At 36.4% G+C, this 20,767-nt stretch overlaps 1 protein-coding gene across 3 annotated transcripts; it reads left to right on the top strand.

The window, feature by feature from the left end:
- Positions 321 to 20,458, top strand: LOC109328080 (regulator of nonsense transcripts UPF2-like). 3 transcript variants are annotated; one of them, XM_019561340.1, is made up of 18 exons: positions 321 to 417; positions 658 to 743; positions 1,375 to 1,462; positions 2,805 to 3,007; positions 8,500 to 8,844; positions 9,046 to 9,150; positions 9,277 to 9,404; positions 10,016 to 10,192; positions 10,533 to 10,614; positions 12,497 to 12,808; positions 12,914 to 13,111; positions 13,202 to 13,303; positions 14,745 to 14,996; positions 15,084 to 15,302; positions 15,657 to 15,827; positions 17,939 to 18,124; positions 18,867 to 19,292; positions 19,540 to 20,458. In XM_019561340.1, the coding sequence occupies exons 2-18, from the start codon at positions 681 to 683 to the stop codon at positions 20,044 to 20,046; spliced, it is 3,564 nt and encodes a 1,187-aa protein (XP_019416885.1). In that variant the 5' UTR covers positions 321 to 417; positions 658 to 680; the 3' UTR covers positions 20,047 to 20,458. The 3 variants fall into 3 exon arrangements, with proteins under 3 accessions (XP_019416885.1, XP_019416887.1, XP_019416886.1); XM_019561341.1 differs by lacking the exon at positions 321 to 417 and adding an exon at positions 487 to 505; XM_019561342.1 differs by lacking the exon at positions 10,016 to 10,192.

Here is a 20,767-nt window from a genome sequence, read left to right as displayed (position 1 = left end):
ATTTTTCTGACCAAATACTACTAATGATATATGTAATGACACAATTTGTGAGACAACAGATGTATACCCCAATTTTATATATTATAATGTATTTTATTTATCATTAATATTTTATCATGAGTTTAAAATTTGTACACCGACAATGTAAAGTTTTTACACTGTTAGCATATCATCTACTATATCTACTATTGATCTATTAATTTATATTACTTTTATTTAAGAGTCAATGATTTGCTGAAAGTCCAAAAAACATTTACGCTGCCAGTGTATACATATTAAATCCATAAATGACATGTAATACATGAAATGTGTGTAAATCTATATTCACAATTTCATTTAATAACTGCCAACAAAACCCTCATACTCAAACGACAGCGTTTTGAGTTCCAACCACGATTCCTTCGTTTCTTCACTCTCGTAATTTCCTCTTCCTTTTTCCTCCTTCATCCCATGCTCACGCATCGTTTAATTTCATTCCTACTTTCGATTAAGAGTTTTCGTTACTGTATTGTAATCTCATTTTATTGCACTTTTTTTTGGATTTCTTTATAAATGAATGTTCCTTTTTTGCTTTCAATTTTGAACCCTAGTGCAACTTTTTTTCTTCGTGTTGTTGTTGTTGAATATTTGGCGTTCTTTTGATTTCTCACTGTGTAGGTATGTGAACACAATATACGAATATGGATCATCACGAGGAAGAATGTCACATCGAAGGTGAAAGGACTAGCAAACAAGATGATGAGGTTGTAATCATTTTTATAATTTAATGTGATTCTTAGGGCTTGCTTGTTTAAGCTTTTTTTTTTATAGAAAAAGTCAATTCGGATACTTGCAAATTTGGTTAGCTGGTCTTTTAAAGCAGAAGCTGCAAAAAAAGCTGATTTTTTTAGGAGCTATTTTTTCAGCTATTCACTTTGCAAAATTACCTTTTTTGTTTAAGTCTTAACAAATGGACCCTAAATGACCTATTATGTTTTACTTTAGTGCTTCAGTTTGATTGCACTTTTATTTTTCATTTTTTATGGTTTCCTCATTACTATGAAGTTTTCTCAGGATTTGTATTGTATGTGAAAAATGTATGTTTTGCAAGGTTTAGGCTGTTTAACTATGGTACTGATGTTAGTTGCATCATTTTCTTTTCTTATATGAGTAGTAAGTGAGAAAGTTATGCAGCTTCTTGGATGGTGTTACTATGAATTGGCTAAGATTTTTAGTATCTATACTTATTTGTGGATGGGTCGAATTATGTAGCTAGTAATAGTGGTGTTATTGCTTTGGATGGTGATTGGAAGTTGTATAATATAGTTATAGTTATTGGATAATTCTTTCGTAAAAGTTGCTAAGTTGAGTTGTATCATTTCTAATGATATGCAGGAAGCTGTTGCTCGCCTTGAGGAATTAAAAAAATCAATTGAGGCTAAGATGGCTTTACGTCAAAGCAATTTGAACCCTGAGAGGCCTGGTTAGTCATTGCTCCTTTTGTTCTGTTATTTATATATATGCTGCATAGTTTTGTGCTTACAATATGAATGGATAAAGTTTCTAATTGCTGTGGAGTGCAGACTCATGTAAGAGCTCTAGCTCAAGTGGTACCATGTCTATTAGGAGACTACTTGATCTCAGGATTGAATTGCATCCTGGACACTAGGTCTTGGATCTCCCTTATGCCCCCCTCCCCCCAAACAAACTGCTAGACTTCAAGATAAATTCTATTTTCAACTGGTGTAAATAAATGTTATTTCTTGTTTCATGAGCTTATTGGAAACATAGATTAGAATGATGATTGGTGCCAGATTGATCTTCTTTTCACTATTATAATATTATCATGGTTTATAGCTTATACCTTGGACAGTTGTTCCTGGATACATTTTGCTGGCACCATATGCATGCTTCAAATACAAATTCTAGTGGGCTCTTCCATGAGTGAACATCTTACGAGATTAAAAAACCATCCCTAGGCCTAATACCTTAAGTTTTCCGAATAAGTTTGGTCCTTTACATCATGCGTTGAATGAAGGCTATCTGCAAATGAGTTCTGGAGTATAAGAATTAAAAGGTTGAAAGCTGGTTTGGCTACAAGACAAATGGTGTGTTCTTCTGATTGCTTATTATCAATGCATAAGAAGATAAAAATGCCCGAGATGGGATTTATCTGGTTTGTGAGCTTTAATATCCATGAAAGAAGTATGGTGTCATGGTGCGTCCTCTTACTAGTTGCTGTATGAAGGGTAGTTGTGTTGAAAATATGATGCCCAGTGCATAATTCCTCAAAAGATTTATTTAGGCCTGAGTTCTCAAGGGATGTAGTTGTGTTGAAAACATGATGCTCAGTGGATAATTCCTCATAAGATTTATTTTAGGCCTGAGTTCTTAAGGGATGTAGTTTTGCTATGAAGAGTTTCAGACTTTATGGTTGTAGTTGGAACTTCGTTGCTCTTGCTTTGATCTGTGGTTGTTACTTGTTATGTAGAGGTTTAATATGCATAGAAGAATTATAACACAACACCTGAGCACTTTTTCCACTATGGAGTAGAACAACTAGGTAGATGGTAGTTTTTTTGGTGAAAGGATAATTGGCAAATCAAAATTTCGAATTGGAAAGTGTTTTTTTTGCCCTTTTTAGCAACACCGATAAATGACAGAGACCTTGTTCTGAATGGTCTCTGATTTTTTTCTTTGATTGCAACAACAATATGCATTGTAGGTTCAAACCTTTCATGTGGTTGGTGGATCCTCTTGTATTTGCATTGCATTGTTACAAATATTTGTTGCACAAATAATGATAAATATGCTCTTATATGCAGATGCAGGATTTTTAAGGACATTGGATTCCAGCATTAAGCGCAACACTGCAGTTATTAAGAAACTGAAGCAGATAAATGAAGAGCAGCGTGATGCACTGATGGACGAGCTACGAGGTGTCAACTTAAGCAAATTTGTCAGTGAAGCTGTGGCAGCTATATGTGACGCCAAGCTTAGAAGTTCAGATATACAATCAGCAGTTCAGGTATGTGCTTTACAGTTTTCTTCCTATTTTCTACACATCTGAAAATATTTCCTTAGTGTTAGTTTGGTTTGGGGGTACAAATGAGGGTGAAAAGAAACAGCCTACAAGTCTGGTAAAGATCTAATTATGTACACAATTAACTTTTTTATACTAGAAATTATATGTGGGAAGAATGAAAAGAGGGAAATGGGTCTCTGAATAATTTTTGATTGATATGGTGTTGACAACATGCAAAATACTAACTTCCCTTTTTTATTCACAGTAATTATTAGGTCAAGTACTAGTGTTTATGTGGTACTCGTAATACAATCCCAAGACCCAAGCTCACGAATACAGAAAAACTCAGTCATAACTCTAATTTTCTAACCAAGACTATTTTACACGCTTGCATAATGTGCTTAAGTAAGCAATTGTATTTTCTCGAAGCATTGCTATGGCTTTTAAATTCTAGCTGTAATTTTTTCTTTCTCTTGTATTTCTGTAAACGTAACTAAGAAAGAAGAAGAATAGAAAATTCAGAGAGAAATGTAACTGCTTCTTAATGTTGCAGTTACTTAATTTGTATTTTCAATGTATTGAGTTATTACAAAGGAGATAACCTCTTATTTAAAGAGATTAAAGGGAGGGCACGTGACTCAGTTTGTTATAACAACTTAAACAAACTGAAACAGTAAAATAACCAATACAAAAGGCTTAGTGATCTCTAATACAACCCCTGAGAAACTAAAGGTGGGTCTGTGTTAGAGACATGAAGTTGTCTTATGAGAGTGAGAAATCTTGTAGGAGAGAGAGGCTTAGTAAGAACATCTGCACTTTGAAAATTGGCTGGGATGTGTTTGATGCAATGGATTTGTTTTGAATCTTCTCTCTGACAAAGAACATATCTAGCTCAATATGCTTTGTTCTTTGGTGAAGAACTGGGTTATGTGCCATAGCCATTGTGCTAAGGTTGTCACATAGCAGTAGAGGTGCAGTGTAGGGAAACTTCAATTCAGTGAGAAGAGATTGCACCCATATGAACTCTAGAGTGAGAAGAGCCAAACTCCTGTATTCAGCCACAGTACTGGATCTGGAGATGGTTTGCTGCTTTTTCGACCACCATGTGACTAAGTTAGGTCCAACAAAGATACAAGCTCCTGAAGTAGACTTTCGATCATCACAATCTGATGCCCAATCAGCATCACAAAAACCCTTAAGAGCTAAGGGTGAGTCAGGATTAATTGGCTGTAAATGAAGACCATGAAACTGTGTACCATTGAGGTATCTAAGGATCCTCTTTACTGCTGTCCAATGTTCTTCTAAAGGAGCAGATAAGAATTGACACACTTTGTTTACTGAATAGGCTATATCAGGTCTTATGATGGTAGCATATTGAAGAGCTCCAACAATGGACCTGTAAAGGGAAGGGTTTTCAACATAGTTAGACCCATTTTTTGTTAACTTGCAGTTAGACACCATAGGAGAGTTTGCTGCTTTTGCTCTGACATATTAGCTCTTTCAATAAGATCTCTGATATACTTGGATTGTGATAGAAGGATAGACTTATCTTTGAGATATTTGACTTCAATGCCCAGAAAATAATCAAGAGTGCCAAGATCTTCGAGAGCAAATGTGGTGCTGAGTTTGTCAATTGTAGTCCTGATGTGAGTTTGAGAAGAACCTGTGATAATAATGTCACCCACATAAACTAGAGCAAATAACTTGTAAGTAGTGGATGTGTGAATAAACATGGAGTTATCACACTTGCTAGTGTTAAATCCAAGACTGATCAGAGTTGCTTTTAACTTTTCAATCCACTGCCGAGGAGCCTGTTTGAGGCCATACAAGGATCTATTGAGCTTATAAACCAAGGACTTATCTTTGTCCTGAAAACCAATAGGTTGCTTGCTGCATATAAACTTCTTCAAGGAGATTGCCATTGAAAAATGCATTATTAATATCTAGTTGTTGGAGAGACCAGTTAAAGGTTAGAGCCAAAGTAAGCAAAATTCTCACAATGATAGGTTTTACTACAGGAGAAAAGGTTTCATTATAGTCAACACCATGCTTCTGATGAAACCCTTTGGCAACTAACCTTGCCTTATACCTATTAACAGACCCATCAAGATTCTCTTTAACCCTGAATACCCACTTACAACCAATGGCCTGTTTGTTGGGTGGCAGAGATACTATAGACCAAGTATCTGATTTGATAAGAGTATCATATTCATCTTTCATAGCTGAGGACCAAACAAGATCAGCCAAGGCTACTTTGGCTGAAGTTGGTTCAATATGAGCTAGATAAACTGTAGGGTGAATGGTTTTAAATATCCCTGACTTGGACCTAGTTTGCATAGGATGACATGATCTAGGAATAGACTCAGGTTCATTGGACTCATTGGATGGAACAATACCTCTGGACTCACTAGATGAAAGATCATCAATAACAGAATTAGTAGACTCAATGGGTATAGTGGTAGTGACAACAAGATCTGCATTATGTTGACAATGAGGAGAACTGACTGGAACATTGGTAGAAGGACTAGAGGAAGGAGAAGAATTAGAGACAGAGGTTTGTGAGGGAACAAAAGGTGGATTATGGAAGTGTATGAGGAGATTTTTGACCTAGTGTGGGAGAAGGTAATATGTTAATGAGATATATAGCTGTTAGAAAGGCATGATCCCAAAAATGTTGAGGTAAACATGCATGAGCTAATAGGGCTAAACTAGTTTCTACAATGTGCCTATGTTTTCTCTCAACTGTCCCATTTTGATGATGAGTATGTGGACATGCTACTCTATGAGAGATACCCAACTTAGTGAGATATGTGGTGAAAGGTCTAAATTCCCCACCCCAATCACTTTGAACAGATTTGTCAGTTTTGTGAAATTGAGTCTTTATCATAGTGAGAAACATGTCAAGCAGAGTGATAGTATCAGATTTTAATTTCAACAGATATACCCATGTGTGTCTAGTAGCAGCATCAACAAGAGAGAAATAATAACGAAAACCAGTTAAAGAATCAATAGGTGCAGGTCCCCACAAGTCAACATAAAGAAGATCAAAGAGATTAGAATATTTACTAGTGGAATTAGCAACAAGAAGTTTGTGAGACTTTCCTAGACAACAAGCATTACAAAAATCCAAAACACTCTTATGACTTTGAGTGATATTACATTGACTAAGGACATTAGAAACTACTTTTTCATTGGCATGACCTAGTCTGCAATGCCAAAGAAAATAGGAAGAACTATTACTAACAATAGTGTGAACAAATTTATTCTTGGAATAGGGAAAAACAACAGTATTACTACTAGATTGTTGCTGAGAAGATGTATGAGAGGACTGTCTTGAGGATACTGAAGGCAGTAAATCATGAAAGGCATAGAGTCCCTTTGGAGTAAGAGTGCCTCTTAGCAAAACCTGATCAGTAGCCCGATTGACAAAACAAGCATAAGGACGAAATTCAAAGTAACAGTTGTTATCTTGAGCAAACTGAGAGACACTGAGTAAATTTTTAGTGATGGAAGGAACAAGAAGAAGATTTCTAAGAGACAGAGAGACATGAGGATTAAAAGGTGAATTGAACTTAGAATTACCACAAGTAGAGATAGGGATACTAGAACCATTACCCAAGTAAATCTGATCTGAGGTGAACTTTTCAGTAGGCTCTTATACAAGACCAGGATCAACAGTGAGATGGTTAGTGGCACCAGAATCAGGATACCACACTAGATTGATCTTATTAGGTGCACTGCCAGAAGCTGATGCAGTCATAGCATAATGAGAACCAAAGTAACCTTGATTAGGAGGATATCCATGAGGACCAGAAGGACCTTGAGTAACATGATGAGAAGGTCCAAAGTGAGAATCAGGAGCAAAATGATCATAGTGACCATATGATCCCCTTGAATGTGAGAAGTGTGACTCAGGATAATGATGAAAACCTCTTGGAGCACGAGGAGTGAAATTAGAGTGGTGTCTTGGTGTTGGAGTACCATAGCCAGGAGGAATACCATAGTAATCTGAACCATAAGCAGATGGAGCATAGTAGCAATACGAAACTTCATGACCATACTTATTGCAATACTCACAGAATACTGTATTTCCACGTGGTCTTGAGTTACCACGAGATCCATAACCACCTCTTCTACCACGATTGCCACGGAAATTGCTTCTATATCTAGTATTTCCATGAAAATTAGGAGGATTAAGTTCATCATTACGTCCTCTGGAAGGAGAAATTGGAGACCTAATAGAGTAGGTATGCATTTGCAAATTGATGGAGACAGGACTTGGTGGAGAAGCAGCAGCAATATTCACAGAGAGAGCATCAAAAACAGATCTACTACACTACGATTTCTCTCTAGACGAGCCTCAAAAGTCAGAAGATAAGATTGAAGAGCATTGATTGAAGGAGTATCTTCTTGACTTTCAACCGTGGTAATTAGGGTTTGATATTCCTCAGGTAAGCCATCCAGAATGCAATCAGTGTGTTCAGCTAGAGTGATTGGAGATCCTATGGAAAGCAAGGAATCAACAATGACCTTAATCTTCATGAAGTACTCCGAGATAGAACTTGAACCTTTAACCATTGATTTCAGTTGTGCTCGAAGCTGTCTACTCTTGGCTTTAGCTTGAGCATTACAATACTCATTGATTTCACACCATAGCTGAAACGAATACTTACAACCAACAACTCTTGGTTGGAGATCCGTGGAAAGGGAATTAAGAAGCCACGAGAGAATCATTTGATCTTGCTCTTCCCAACTCAAGTAGACTGGATTCTCACGATAGAGAAGACGATCTTCTTGCGTAAGAAATCGTTCTGGAATGGCATCACCAGAAACGAATCTGAAGGCACGATTAGACGTAAGAACTGCAACTGTGAACTGTTTCCATATTAAGAAGTTATGCTCCGTAAGTTTTGTCGTTGGAAGAGGAAGAGTGAGAGAAGGAGGAGAAGAATGCAGCGGAGAAGGCATGGAAGGAGGAGGAGAACCAAGATCTTTAGAGACATGAGCCATTGGAGGCATGATACCATGTAAACGTAACTAAGAAAGAAGAAGAATAGAAAATTCAGAGAGAAATGTAACTGCTTCTTAATGTTGCAGTTACTTAATTTGTATTTTCAATGTGTTGAGTTATTACAAAGGAGATAACCTCTTATTTAAAGAGATTAAAGGGAGGGCACGTGGCTCAGTTTGTTATAACAACTTAAACAAACTAAAACAGTAAAATAACCAATACAAAAGGCTTAGTGATCTCTAATAATTTCAATTTCAATATTCTGCATTTTTGGGTTTGCCATTACATTTTATCTTGTTGTACTTCTTTGTACCTGTCTTTCTTTCTTAATGAATTCTTCTTTTATACAAATATAAACAACTGCGTAGATTGTTTTTTTATTCTTTGTGGAATTGCAAGATTTTTCTATCATTTTATTCAGTGCATATATTACTTTCACTTGACTCCTGATATATATGGCCATCACTTGCTTCTTTCTGGGAAGATCTGCTCTTTGCTTCATCAAAGGTACAAGGACTTCGTACCAAGCCTGATTCAAGGGCTTCTCAAAGTCTTCTCTCCTGGAAAATCTGGTGATGAATCTGATGCAGATAAAAACTTGAAGGCAATGAAGAAGCGCAGTAGTTTGAAACTTCTGTTAGAACTTTATTTTGTCGGGGTTATTGAAGATGGTGGCATTTTTATCAATATCATAAAGGATCTTACCAGCGCAGAACAGCTTAAAGATCGGGATGCTACACAAACAAGTTTGACCCTACTTTCAAGCTTTGCTCGGCAAGGGAGAATTTTTATAGGACTTTCTGTTACTGGGCCAGAAATTCACGAGGAGGTGTTTCTCTTATTTATTCTTCATTGATAAGATTATTGACACTATCTACACTGTTTTTTTCTTTTCTCAATCTGCCTTTCCTGGTTTTCATCTACTCAATCTCTAATATTTTGAATCAAGAATGCAAGTTCAGCTCTACCCTTCATTTGTATTATATTATTGGCTACTTCTATATGTTTCTGAACTAACATGCTGATACAGTTTTTTAAAGGTCTTAGCATCACGGCAGATCAAAAGAAAGTTATTCGGAAAGCGTGTTATTCATTTTATGATACCGCAGCTGATATACTTCAGTCTGAGCATTCTGTAAGAGCTTCTGCCTTTTTGAACACTTATATTTTGTTTGTATTCACCATCTCTGTTTTATTTTATAAACCCTGTGCACCGATAGTTTTGCCCTTGTGGTTATTGATGGATTATATTTCTTGACAGTCACTTCGACTAATGGAGCATGAAAATTCTAAAATTCTTAATGCAAAAGGAGAGCTCAGTGACGAAAATATTGCTTCATATGAAAAGCTTCGTAAATCCTATGACCAGTTGTACCGTAATGTCTCATCGTAAGTTTCTTCATTTATTTTTAACTATTTCTTATTTGCTTGTTTATGGATGTTCTTGCCTTCTTGGTGTATATTGATTTAATATAATTTTTGAAAAATAGGAACCCTTGGTCAAGGTTTACATGAATGGCTGCACATGCATATTTTGGCCTATCAATGGCATGTATGAGTATGCATGCAGGGTTTAGCTAGTGATAGATAGCCAAGAATATTTGAGGCAAATCTAGATATGATTATCTACTATTCAGGGTAGTTTTATAGGTGAGAACTCTGTTGGTTGGAGACATAAATGATATCAGGTTCCTATATATTGGTTAATATTGTGTCCTGTCTGGGGTGGGTGCACCCTCTAACTAGTGGTACAGATTGGATACTGGATCTGTAGCTCTGCTTATATCTCTTGACCTAGCGCCCCCAAATGGATATAAATGAAAATTTTGTATGGTCTTTGTTTCATAGCATTGTTGACTAGCTCGGAAGATCAACCTGCCATTGCTTTCTTTCTAGTAGTGATCGAAGATCAAATCATCCATCAGTAGAATATTACTTCCATTGTCTCTAATAGTTCCTTTTAATTTTTCTATTCTCTTATTATGATTGTCTGGTTACAGATTAGCAGAGGCGCTTGATATGCAGCCTCCTGTGATGCCAGAGGATGGTCACACAACAAGGGTTACTAGTGGTGAGGAGGCTATTTCTTCTGGTGCTGGGAAAGATTCTTCTATCGTTGAACCTATTTGGGATGATGAAGATACAAGGGCTTTCTATGAATGTTTACCTGATCTTAGGTTTGTATATCTTATGTACAACGGAAGTCTTTTACAATAATGGGTATTTATTGGGATTTTTAACGGAAAGGACCAGTGGATGAACTTATTTTTAAGGAAATAATGTAATAGTACTTGTGGTTAGTCCTGCTATAAAATGATGAAGTGTTAACAGGACCATCTACCTCTTGAGTTTGTTAATGAGTCTTCCATAAGTAATTTCATTAACTAGTCCTTGATCTCTATATTCTTTTTTTCAACATTTAAATGCTTAAATCAATGGTTTAAATTTTTTCTTGGTTTCTTTTACCATTATTTTTTATTTTAGATGGCACTTATCTAACCTTTCCTTTTTCTCTAGAGCTTTTGTTCCTGCTGTGCTTTTGGGAGAAACAGAGCCGAAAGTCAGTGAGCAATCTGCGAAGAGTCAAGACCAACCAACTGTAAGGAATCATGCATGTGATAGTTTTTTTAAACCTTAATTAGAATGTTCTTGTTGATTGCTTATCGTACTTCAATATTTTCTGTCCTAATCAGAGGGTGCTTTGAAACCGATTCCTATACCAGTAGGACTTCCTGTCTCCGCTGAGAATCATTTATGATGCTTTGAAACCAATGTAGTTGTTCTTTAAACTCTTGGCTGGTGGCAGTGTTAGTCTTTGTTTTTATGTTTCATTGTAAGTGTATAACCTAGTTTCTTTCCATCATTTTAAATTTTGTCTGGTTTCTCCTTGTTCAAAAGTTACCTACATTAGATGTGCCTATACACTCTTGCATTTATGACGCTCGGTTGGTGCGAGTCAGAGCAGGATGGAGAAAAACATAGTTCTATTCCATGTTTGTTGTATTTTATAAATAGACCTGAACATGACATTAGATGGTTGGAAAGAGTCAGAGCAGGAACATTTTGTTCTACTAAATGGGTGGGAAACCAAAGAGAATAAAACAGGACATCTGACATCTCGTGTTGGGCAGTGATAGCGGGGTTTCGACCATTCCCTGCACGTCACAGTGGATAGCGGTGCGTATGATCGCGCCTGTCGCAGGCCAAATGATGGCGAAATCTTGAGCCATGGCCCGCTCCGTGTTTTACTGCTAGTGGAACCCTAAGTTCAAAGAGTAAATGTCTTTTTTGCCCTTCTTTTGTTTTTTAGTAATTTAACCCTCGCCTTCTTTTCCTTCTACTTACACGTTGATTATCCTAGGCCACCCGTTTTTTCACTGCCACTCTTTACCTTTCTTCTTTTTTCTATTTCTACTTCCTGGAAGTCTTTTTAGCTTTCTCAATTCCACAAACATATCCTGTCTCTTCTTAGCAGGATTTTTCCTTGGCCCTTAATTGTGTGCCCCTTCATCACTTTATTGATTCTCTTATCAAACTGATTGAATCCAATTTTAGCAGCGTCTTCCTGTGGTTCAATTCTGTCAGATACAACTCTATTATGGCCTCCATCTTCTAGAATCTATAACACTCTTACATTGTAGCCTTAGATGCTTACACTTATTTTTTGTATGCTTGGTCTGTTTCTGCTATATTGAAGCCTTAGTAGCTTATATTCATTTTGTTTATATTATATGTTATGAATGCTTATGTTTTATGGAGGCCTTAGATAGATGCTTATTAGTTATGGATGTTTCTTCAATTTGATGTATTTTAGTATTTTTGTTTATTTATGTGTGTTGGGTATAAATTACTTATATTTCCTCGTAGCTGTAGCGGCTGTCCTGCTACCCGATATCTCACTATAGTATTTTTGGGGTCGGATGCTACAGTCCGCTATTTGCAATTGACTACCTAGATCTTGTGTTATGTCCACACATTAAATGCTACCTTTATCGCTTTACCCTTTAATTGAATTTTCTGCTGTAAACCTTATGATCCAACTTTCATTGTTTTAATCTTGAGATTTTATCTCTTGCGTGGTGCGTTAAATAAATGGTTGCTTTATAGAGACTGCTTCTTCAAATTTGAAATTTAGATTTTCAATAGCTAAAATTGTGGGTTTTTGAACGATATGTTTGCCTTGTTTTGTACCGAAAAATTATTAGGTGCACCTGCTTGTTGCTTCAAGTTTCAGTTTAATCGCTGAATTTCTATTCAGTTAAGATAACCTTTCTATACTCTAACAAAGTGCAATGTAATTCCTTGATAACTTTTCTGTATACTAGAATACTTTTTCTATGGAAAAACTATCACGCCTACTTCTGTTACCATGACATAATTCTCCAAGAAAGAACAGTATGAAACTTCTCTCATATTAACCACACTAATCCTTGCAAACCTTTTGCAATTGTTCACTGACTTCAAAATTTATGATTATCAAGGAAATTGTACTTGAATCAGACAAAGATCTACTAGCCACCTATGAAAGTGGAGAGGCCTCTACAGACTCTAGTACTTTGCCAGAGGGAGAAAGCACGGAAAAAGTGAAGGATAAAGAAGAAAAAGAAAAGTCTAAAGAATTGGAGAAAGAAAAGTCTAAAGAGTTAGACAGAGAGAAGGAAAAAGAAAAGGACATTGACAAAAAAGGGGAAAATGAAAAAGATAAACTCAGAACTCTTGAAGGGACAAATTTTGATGCTTTATTGCAGAGGCTTCCGGGTTGTGTCAGCCGAGACCTTATAGATCAATTGACTGTGAGGATATCTTATTGAGTTATGTTACTCATCATTTTCTTAGATTTTATTGTTTTTTCCATCACAACTATTGACTATTATTGCCTTTTTTAAAACACATATTAGGTAGAATTCTGTTACCTAAATTCAAAATCAAATCGGAAAAAGCTTGTGAGGGCTTTGTTCAATGTACCGAGGACATCTCTGGAGCTTCTACCATATTACTCACGCATGGTTGCCACACTTTCAACTTGTATGAAGGATGTCAATACGATTCTCTTGCAGATGTTGGAGGAGGAGTTCAATTTCTTAATAAATAAAAAAGTTAGTTTTACGTTAATGTTTTTATTAAGTAGGGTTAATTTGTCAACAGCTTTATAGTTAGGTAATTATTTTTTTGTAATGTCTCAACAGGACCAGATGAACATTGAGACTAAGATAAGGAATATCAGGTTCATCGGAGAACTTTGCAAGTTCAAAATTGCACCTGCTAGCTTTGTTTTCAGTTGTTTGAAGGTATAAGAGACTATTATAAAACACTGATAACTGATTTTAAGATTACAATTTTATTAATTTTTCAACTTATGTTTTGGAGCCACTCTTATGATATCGACAGGTTCAGTTTATCATGAATCACATTTGTATTGTAGTGCTTAGCTTTCTAAATTTTAAACTCTCCTTTTATTATTTTATGAATCAGAGACACAGATAGATTTTATTGAGATAAAGGAGGAAAATACAATTAGTAGGAGGGTAACATGTCCTCCAAATCAGAAAATCTAAATTCATCCGTAGTTTCTGGTAGGATTCAATTCCTATCTAGAATAAGACTGTATTGATGTAGTAAATGGAAGAAAGCACAGGAAATGTAAGAACAAAATAGTCTCAGCTGCCAGCAAGGAGAAAATACCTTTGCTTTCAAGCTCAAAGCCAAAAACACAAAAACAATTCACATTATCCCCCATTGGAAGTTGTCATCCGAACTAATATTTCCTCTTCATTCCCTCATTTCATGCTTGTCCCCTCTAATTTGTGCTTGGGCCCAGCCTTATCAGCATTTAGGCCAGTATTATACATTTTCTCTTTCCCCTCAATCCTACAAGTCTATAACCCTCTTATCTTTCAACTATATCTTGTGAGATAGGACACATATCCAATCTCCTCAATAAATGGCCCACAACATTCTTTCTCAGTGTACATGGGTTTAAAGATAAACGGCTAATTTTGTCCACACTCACTTCCCTTTTTGAACCCAGCTCCACCTCAACTTCTTGATGGGATTTTCTCCTTTTGATGGTAGCAACTCTGAAGTAATTTAAGAGTTAGCATCTCTGTTGTCCTCACATTGGAGCCTAGAATTTTTATGCCAACTTGTTTCTCCTCTAAGAGCCACTTCTTCAAATTCTTCTCCCAACATTGATCTTATAGGCGTTTGTACCATGGAAAGATACCCTCCATTTTTTAACTCATCAAAGATGTCAATTACTTTCTTACTCTACTCTGTTCTGACTTTAATGTCTCCAAAAACATTCTGTATCAACTCTTGATTCTTCACTGACATATTTGGCAAAAGAGTGAAATGAATGATGATTAACCCTCATTTATCCAAAGTGGAAGGAGGCGGGCTGTACTTAACCTTGCCGTATGATAAAATTATACGAAAATGATTTTGGACTTTCTGTAGTATATTTTCTTGATAAGATCTTGAAACACCCTTCCCAAGTGCCAGAGATAAGAACTCCGATTTTCGATGAGACAATATTCCCTCTCATAACAAACCAAGTGATCTGGGTATTAAACTAACTAAATTATTTTGAATTAATTGCTTAGTGAAACTCCATTTGCACTGCATCCCTTATTCTATTTGTTGAAAGGTGCAAATAGTATGAGTTTATGTAAGGTTGACATCTTTACATAGAAGGTGCAATCCTCTATTGATGTTTTTTTGTCCTTCCAGGCCTGTTTAGATGATTTTTCTCATCACAACATTGATGTAGCTTGCAATCTTCTTGAAACATGTGGCCGTTTTCTATATCGGTCTCCAGAAACTACTATACGCATGGCTAACATGTTGGAAATACTGATGCGCTTAAAAAATGTGAAAAACTTGGATCCCAGACACAGCACTTCAGTGGAGAATGCATACTACCTTTGCAAGCCACCGGAAAGATCTGCACGGGTAGCTAAAGTTCGCCCTCCATTGCATCAGGTGTAACTTTGATTTCAAATTCCTTTTCTTTTCTCTAATAACTTTCAATATCTAAGCTTAACATTTTAATTAATACCTTTATTGCAGTATATTAGAAAATTACTTTTCTCTGATCTTGATAAGTCTACCATCGAGCATGTGCTGAGGCAACTTCGTAAGTTACCATGGAGTGAATGTGAACCATATCTTTTGAAATGCTTCATGAAGGTCCACAAAGGGAAATATGGTCATATCCACTTGCTTGCTTCTCTTGCTGCTGGGTTAAGTCGCTATCATGATGAGTTTGCAGTGGCTATTGTTGACGAGGTTGGTACTTTTTGTATTTTACTCACATCTTGATTGTTATCTCTTCATCATGCAATAAAACCATCTGAATTTTGATGGATTTATCAATAAGCTCAGTTTTGTTACCCAGAACTTATTTTTATGGACTATTTTTTCATACTGACAAGGATCATGGCACACTTAATTTAACATCTTACATGAAAACCAACATTTTATTTTCTGATGATTCGAGTTTTAAACTTGCTATTCTAAGTTTTACAATCAAGAGTAGTCTGAGGGAGAAGGAAAACTGTAAGTGTATCTCTTATGGATGTTTTTATCTCAAAATAATTTGTGTTTTGGGGTTCAAATGTGACTTTAGAATATAATTTTCAGGTTTTGGAGGAGATTAGACTTGGGCTTGAGTTAAATGACTATGGGATGCAGCAAAGACGCATTGCCTACATGCGGTTCTTAGGGGAGCTTTACAACTATGAGCATGTAGATTCATCTGTTATTTTTGAGACATTATATCTCATTCTTATATATGGTCACGGGACACCAGAGGTATCAATTATATACTGTTTACTTTTGTTCTAGGAGAGGAAGGAATTTAGCTTTCACAATTGGCAGTGTTGCTAAAAACACATTTCCTTTAAGCTAGGCATGTCCACTCTTTAGATACAAAAATATCTTGGGTTTCTGAGAAGTACTAGAATTAGGATGAGATGGATTGAGATCTGAGAAGTACTTTCTAATAATTAGTATTTGACAGCCTCTTTATTCACTAATTGCTATGTAAATGTTAGTTATATTTTATGTTGGCTTAAATATGTTTGTGGTCCCTCCATTTTTTAGTCCCTGAATTTTTTTTTTGAAGTATTTAGTCTCTCCATTTTGAGCCATGCTGATTTCCGCCCTCGTTAACTTTGGATGGAAAATGCTGATGTGGAGAGTTTATATAAAAACGACAAAAAATGTAAATGTAGGGACTAAAAACATGTTGGTTTTAGTCCATATCTTTTTCTTTAAGTATTTAGTTCATCCAGCTTCGCATTTTCCGTCCAAGTTAATGGCGGAGATGAAAATCAACTCCGACTCAAAATGGAGGGACTAAATGCTTTAAAAAAAGAATACTTGGAATAAAATCAATACGACTAATAAATGTAGGCATTACTTTTCTTCACTGTTCAAAACCAATAATGAACAAAGATCATTCCACTAGTAGGCTGCATGGTGTTCCTATTGGGTTATGTCAGAAGCTAAAACTTTCAATAAAATCATTTCAGGAAAGGTCTTAATAATTTTTCTTTTCAATAAGGTCTTTCTGAGGGTGAGCCTCAGCGCAACACTAAGGGTGCTGCTTAGTGCTGCTTGTGGGGTAAGGCTGGATATATCCTAATCTCCTCAGACCTTACTAGGTAAGAGCCATGTGCGTTGGTGATAAGATTAGGCCTAAGCCTAGCATTAAAAATGTGTATTGAAAGGGAAATATGTAAGTCTAGTTAGAGATTTCCTAATTGTAACACATTTACTAAAGTATCCCTAAGCAGTTAGTTTGTTAGGCTTTCTATAATAGTTTGTTAGTTAGGCTATAAATAAGGAACTAGTCTCTTGGAGGAAGGGGAGTTAATTGGGAAGTAAATTCTGATTGTGGAATCAGGGGAAAGGTCGTGGGACCTTTTGGGGAAAGCTCGTGGGACCTTTTGGGGAAAGGGCGTGGGACCTTTTGTATATCTCAATTCTTGTTCTTCTTTCATTCTTTCTAATAGTATTCTTGTTCTTCATCCCAACCAAGAATCATATTGATTCTAGTTTAGGGTATTGTTTTCCATTAATTCCTTTCTTTCTTCTTGATCTTATCAATTGGGCTGTACATCTGTTCAGAACAGACCCCTTGGGCCCTAGTGGGCCAACTTCTATTAGTTAGGCCTTGATAGTAAAGTTGTTAGAGTTGGTTGATTAGTCTAGCCTCCTATAAATAGTGATAGAGAATGTAAAGGGGTATCATTTCAATTGGAAAGGAAGGGGAAATTAGGGAGAGTTCTAGCCTTCTAGGCCTCTTGAATACCTAGAGTCGAGAAGAAGAGAGTTTTGTAATTCTCTGGTTCTATACCTTGTCACAGTCTAAATTTTATATTATTAAACACATATTTGCATTCATTCTTGTCCAGTTCTTGCAGTTTCTTCGATCTTGTCATGAAACATCTTTCCCAAAAGTTCAAGCTATTAGTTGAAGGCACATGAATGATTTTATATCACTAGTTAATTGCATAAAGCAGCAAATTCTAGGAGTGACCGACCCTAAAAATGCTATAGCGGTATATGGATTAGATATGTTTAACTGAGGGTGAAAGAGAAATTTGACGTGTTTAAGAGGGAAAAATAGGAACTTTATCTGTTTAAGGGAGGGTAGAAGTGTAAAAAGGATATTTCATCCGAAGCTTAAACAGGTAATCGATCCTATGCCTTACCATTGTTCATCACCTATAGTGCTTCCTTTACCTCTTGGTTGACTATTATGAAAAAATTAAGTAGTTGATCACATGGATGTGTTGTACTTGACTTGAATACAGATGCATTTGAATTGTTTTCGTTGTTTGATTAAATTATTTATCTGTAATTTTATATGAAAGCCTTCTCATAGCATTATGGATTTCGTTCTTTCATCCTGTCAGCAAGATGTACTGGATCCACCTGAAGATTGTTTTCGTATAAGGTTGAATGTTACCTTACTTGAAACTTGTGGGCATTACTTTGACCGTGGCTCTTCTAAGAGGAAACTTGATCGATTCCTTATACACTTCCAGAGGTATATTTTAAGCAAAGGTGCATTGCCCCTAGACGTCGAATTTGACTTGCAGGTGAGTCAGGCAACCTTTTTATTGATGCATTCTATGTTGCGTTTTAATCTATGTACAAACATAGATGCATAAGGTCACTGCTCACCAGCCAATGAACTGATTTCTTTTCCTGTTACTATATTTTCAGTTTAATGTTTTCACTTGTTGAAATATTAAGTCCATTTTAATCAAAGAGAGACAGTATTTCATTGTATCAGAATGATAACTATGTTTTTTTTATGCATTTAATGAATTGGATTAGCTATACCACTGTTCAACTCAGTATTAAGTTTGGGCTGCTAATCATAATTTATGATTGTTTTTTCACTGGTCATTTATGTGCCATATCTTGTCTTTGCTTTTGTGTTTAACTAACATTTGAATATTTAGAATTTGATATCCCATATTTGAATATATTTTCCTTTATTATTTTGGTTTTACACTTCTTCAGAAGATATTTTGGTTTTTATTGTTACCTGATTGATCCACCCTTTAGATGGTGGAATTGAGTGTCAATTGAAACAAGGTTTCTTTATACGATTGTCGGGCTGAATTATCTAATTTCACACTCTCCATGAAAAAGATATATTTACCTATATTGGGACATTTTAAATGAAATAAAATTTGCATGTTATATCTGTGTAATGTGGTATGACAGTAATAGATGTTAAAAACTGTGACACTAGCCACCTGCTCCCATTTATTAGATTAACCTTTTTCCCACTTATGTATCTTCTCATGGCTCATTATTTGTTGCATGCAGGATATGTTTGCAGACTTGCGCCCCAATATGGTTCGATACACATCCATTGAGGAAGTGAATGCAGCTCTAGTAGAACTTGAGGAACATGATCGTACAGTTTCTGAGAAATCTCCACGTAGTTCCAAGTTTGCAGTAGGTGATGGACAGAGCATTGATAATGGTGCAGAGGAAAATGGAGTGCAAGATGATGCTAATGATAGTGAGACAGATTCACAGAGTGACACGGTTGATGTAGAGGGTCACGACGACGAAGAGTTGGATGAGGAGAATCACGATGATGGTTGTGAGACCGAGGATGATGATGATGATGATGGACCTGGACCTGCTTCTGACTATGAAGATGAAGTCCATGTGAGACACAAGATGACAGAGGTGGACCCTCTGGAAGAAGCCAATTTTGATCAGGAGCTCAAAGCTTTAGTAAAGGCAAGGGTTTACATGTTTTATTATGTGTTAATATATTCTGAGAACATTGCTAAGTATTGCCTGGGCTTAGTATAAATGTAAATATTAGGTCAGTATTAGTATCAATGTTTACTTTTCTCTTTTCCACCCAATCCCTAAATTTCAATGGACTGTCATTTTAAGAGTCAACTTAGGAAGAAAGGTCAGCATTGTCCTAGTTTAAGTGTTGTGTACATTTTCATAATAGTTGATTTCATGATTGTCACAGGAGAGTATGGAAGAGCGAAGCCGGGATCTGCGAGGACGTCCTACACTAAACATGATGATTCCAATGAATGTACTTGAGGGATCCACCAAGGATCATCATGGGAAAGGAATTGGTGGGGAAAGTGGTGATGAGGCGTTGGATGATGAGAGTGGTGGAAACAAAGAGGTTCAGGTGAGAGTTCTTGTGAAGCGTGGGAACAAGCAACAAACAAAGCAGATGTTCATCCCACAGAATTCCTCACTGGTGCAGAGTACAAAACAGAAAGAAGCAGCTGAGCTTCAAGAGAAAGAGGACATTAAGAGGCGTGTTTTGGAGTACAATGACAGAGAAGAGGAGGAGCTTAATGGGTTAGGGACCCAACCAAGTAACTGGCTGCAAAGTGGAGGTAGCAAAGCAGGTGGCCGTGGACACACTTTGGAAGGAACCAGTGGCAGGGGTGGTGGATCACGACATCGACAGCATAATTATCATACTGGCAGTGGACTCTACTATAGCAGAAGAAGGTGAATGTAATCAATTAAATACAGGAGGTGGATATTTTATGTCATCTGCTTCCCAGCAGCATGACAAATATCTGATAACAAAGTTGGTCCGACATTTGTCATTTATAATGGCACAACCTCATCCTTTGCCAGTTGCCACTGCCATGCTCTGCTTTTCAAACTATTCATTGCAAGAGCAAGTGTTTCCTTGGCGACGGAAGGAGTTGTAGAGAGATGTGCACAATGTTGTGGTTCCATGCAGGATTGTTTTTAAGATTACGAGAGGCGTCCCAACATGCTGCAAATGGAGTCCTGTAATTATGTCCTGGCTTCCGAGCTTCTTGTATAGCTATCTATATGAAGGGATAACATCATTACATGTCTGGTTTTGGTGATTTTAACTTTTTAAGTCAACCAAGGGGTTGGTTTAGATTTTATCAAGGGTGATAATATGCAGATGGCTTTTTAACTTGTCAAAAAATGTTAAAACTCGAGTTTGAGATTCGACTTCTCTTGTCACTGAATGACTTTCCTGGTTCTGTCCTTGTTTTTTTATCCTTATCTTCTAAATCAAGAGTATTTTGAGTATTGTAGTTTTAGCCTCCATATAGTGGATGTGGGGTGCAAGAAATGAAGAGATTCAAAGTCATATTGTGTTACATATGGCTAGTTTACTCGGACCCCTTTTGGTTTCATGATAACTATTTGGGTGGTCGTGATAGTGTGGCCACTAAATGACTAGTAAG

This window comes from Lupinus angustifolius, chromosome LG15, assembly GCF_001865875.1.
Source record: "Lupinus angustifolius cultivar Tanjil chromosome LG15, LupAngTanjil_v1.0, whole genome shotgun sequence".
NCBI classification, from domain to species: domain Eukaryota; kingdom Viridiplantae; phylum Streptophyta; class Magnoliopsida; order Fabales; family Fabaceae; genus Lupinus; species Lupinus angustifolius.
Note: the sequence above shows the minus strand (reverse complement) of the source record. Positions and strands in the feature narration are given on the sequence as shown.

What these genes read in the sequence shown, in the direction of transcription:
- LOC109328080 (XM_019561340.1), top strand. Translation starts at nt 681, where the DNA reads ATGGATCATCACGAGGAAGAATGTCACATCGAAGGTGAAAGGACTAGC. An exon ending in ACCTTATAGATCAATTGACT is followed by an intron (nt 12,809 to 12,913) that starts GTGAGGATATCT and finishes AACACATATTAG; the next exon opens with GTAGAATTCTGTTACCTAAA. An exon ending in ATTTCTTAATAAATAAAAAA is followed by an intron (nt 13,112 to 13,201) that starts GTTAGTTTTACG and finishes ATGTCTCAACAG; the next exon opens with GACCAGATGAACATTGAGAC.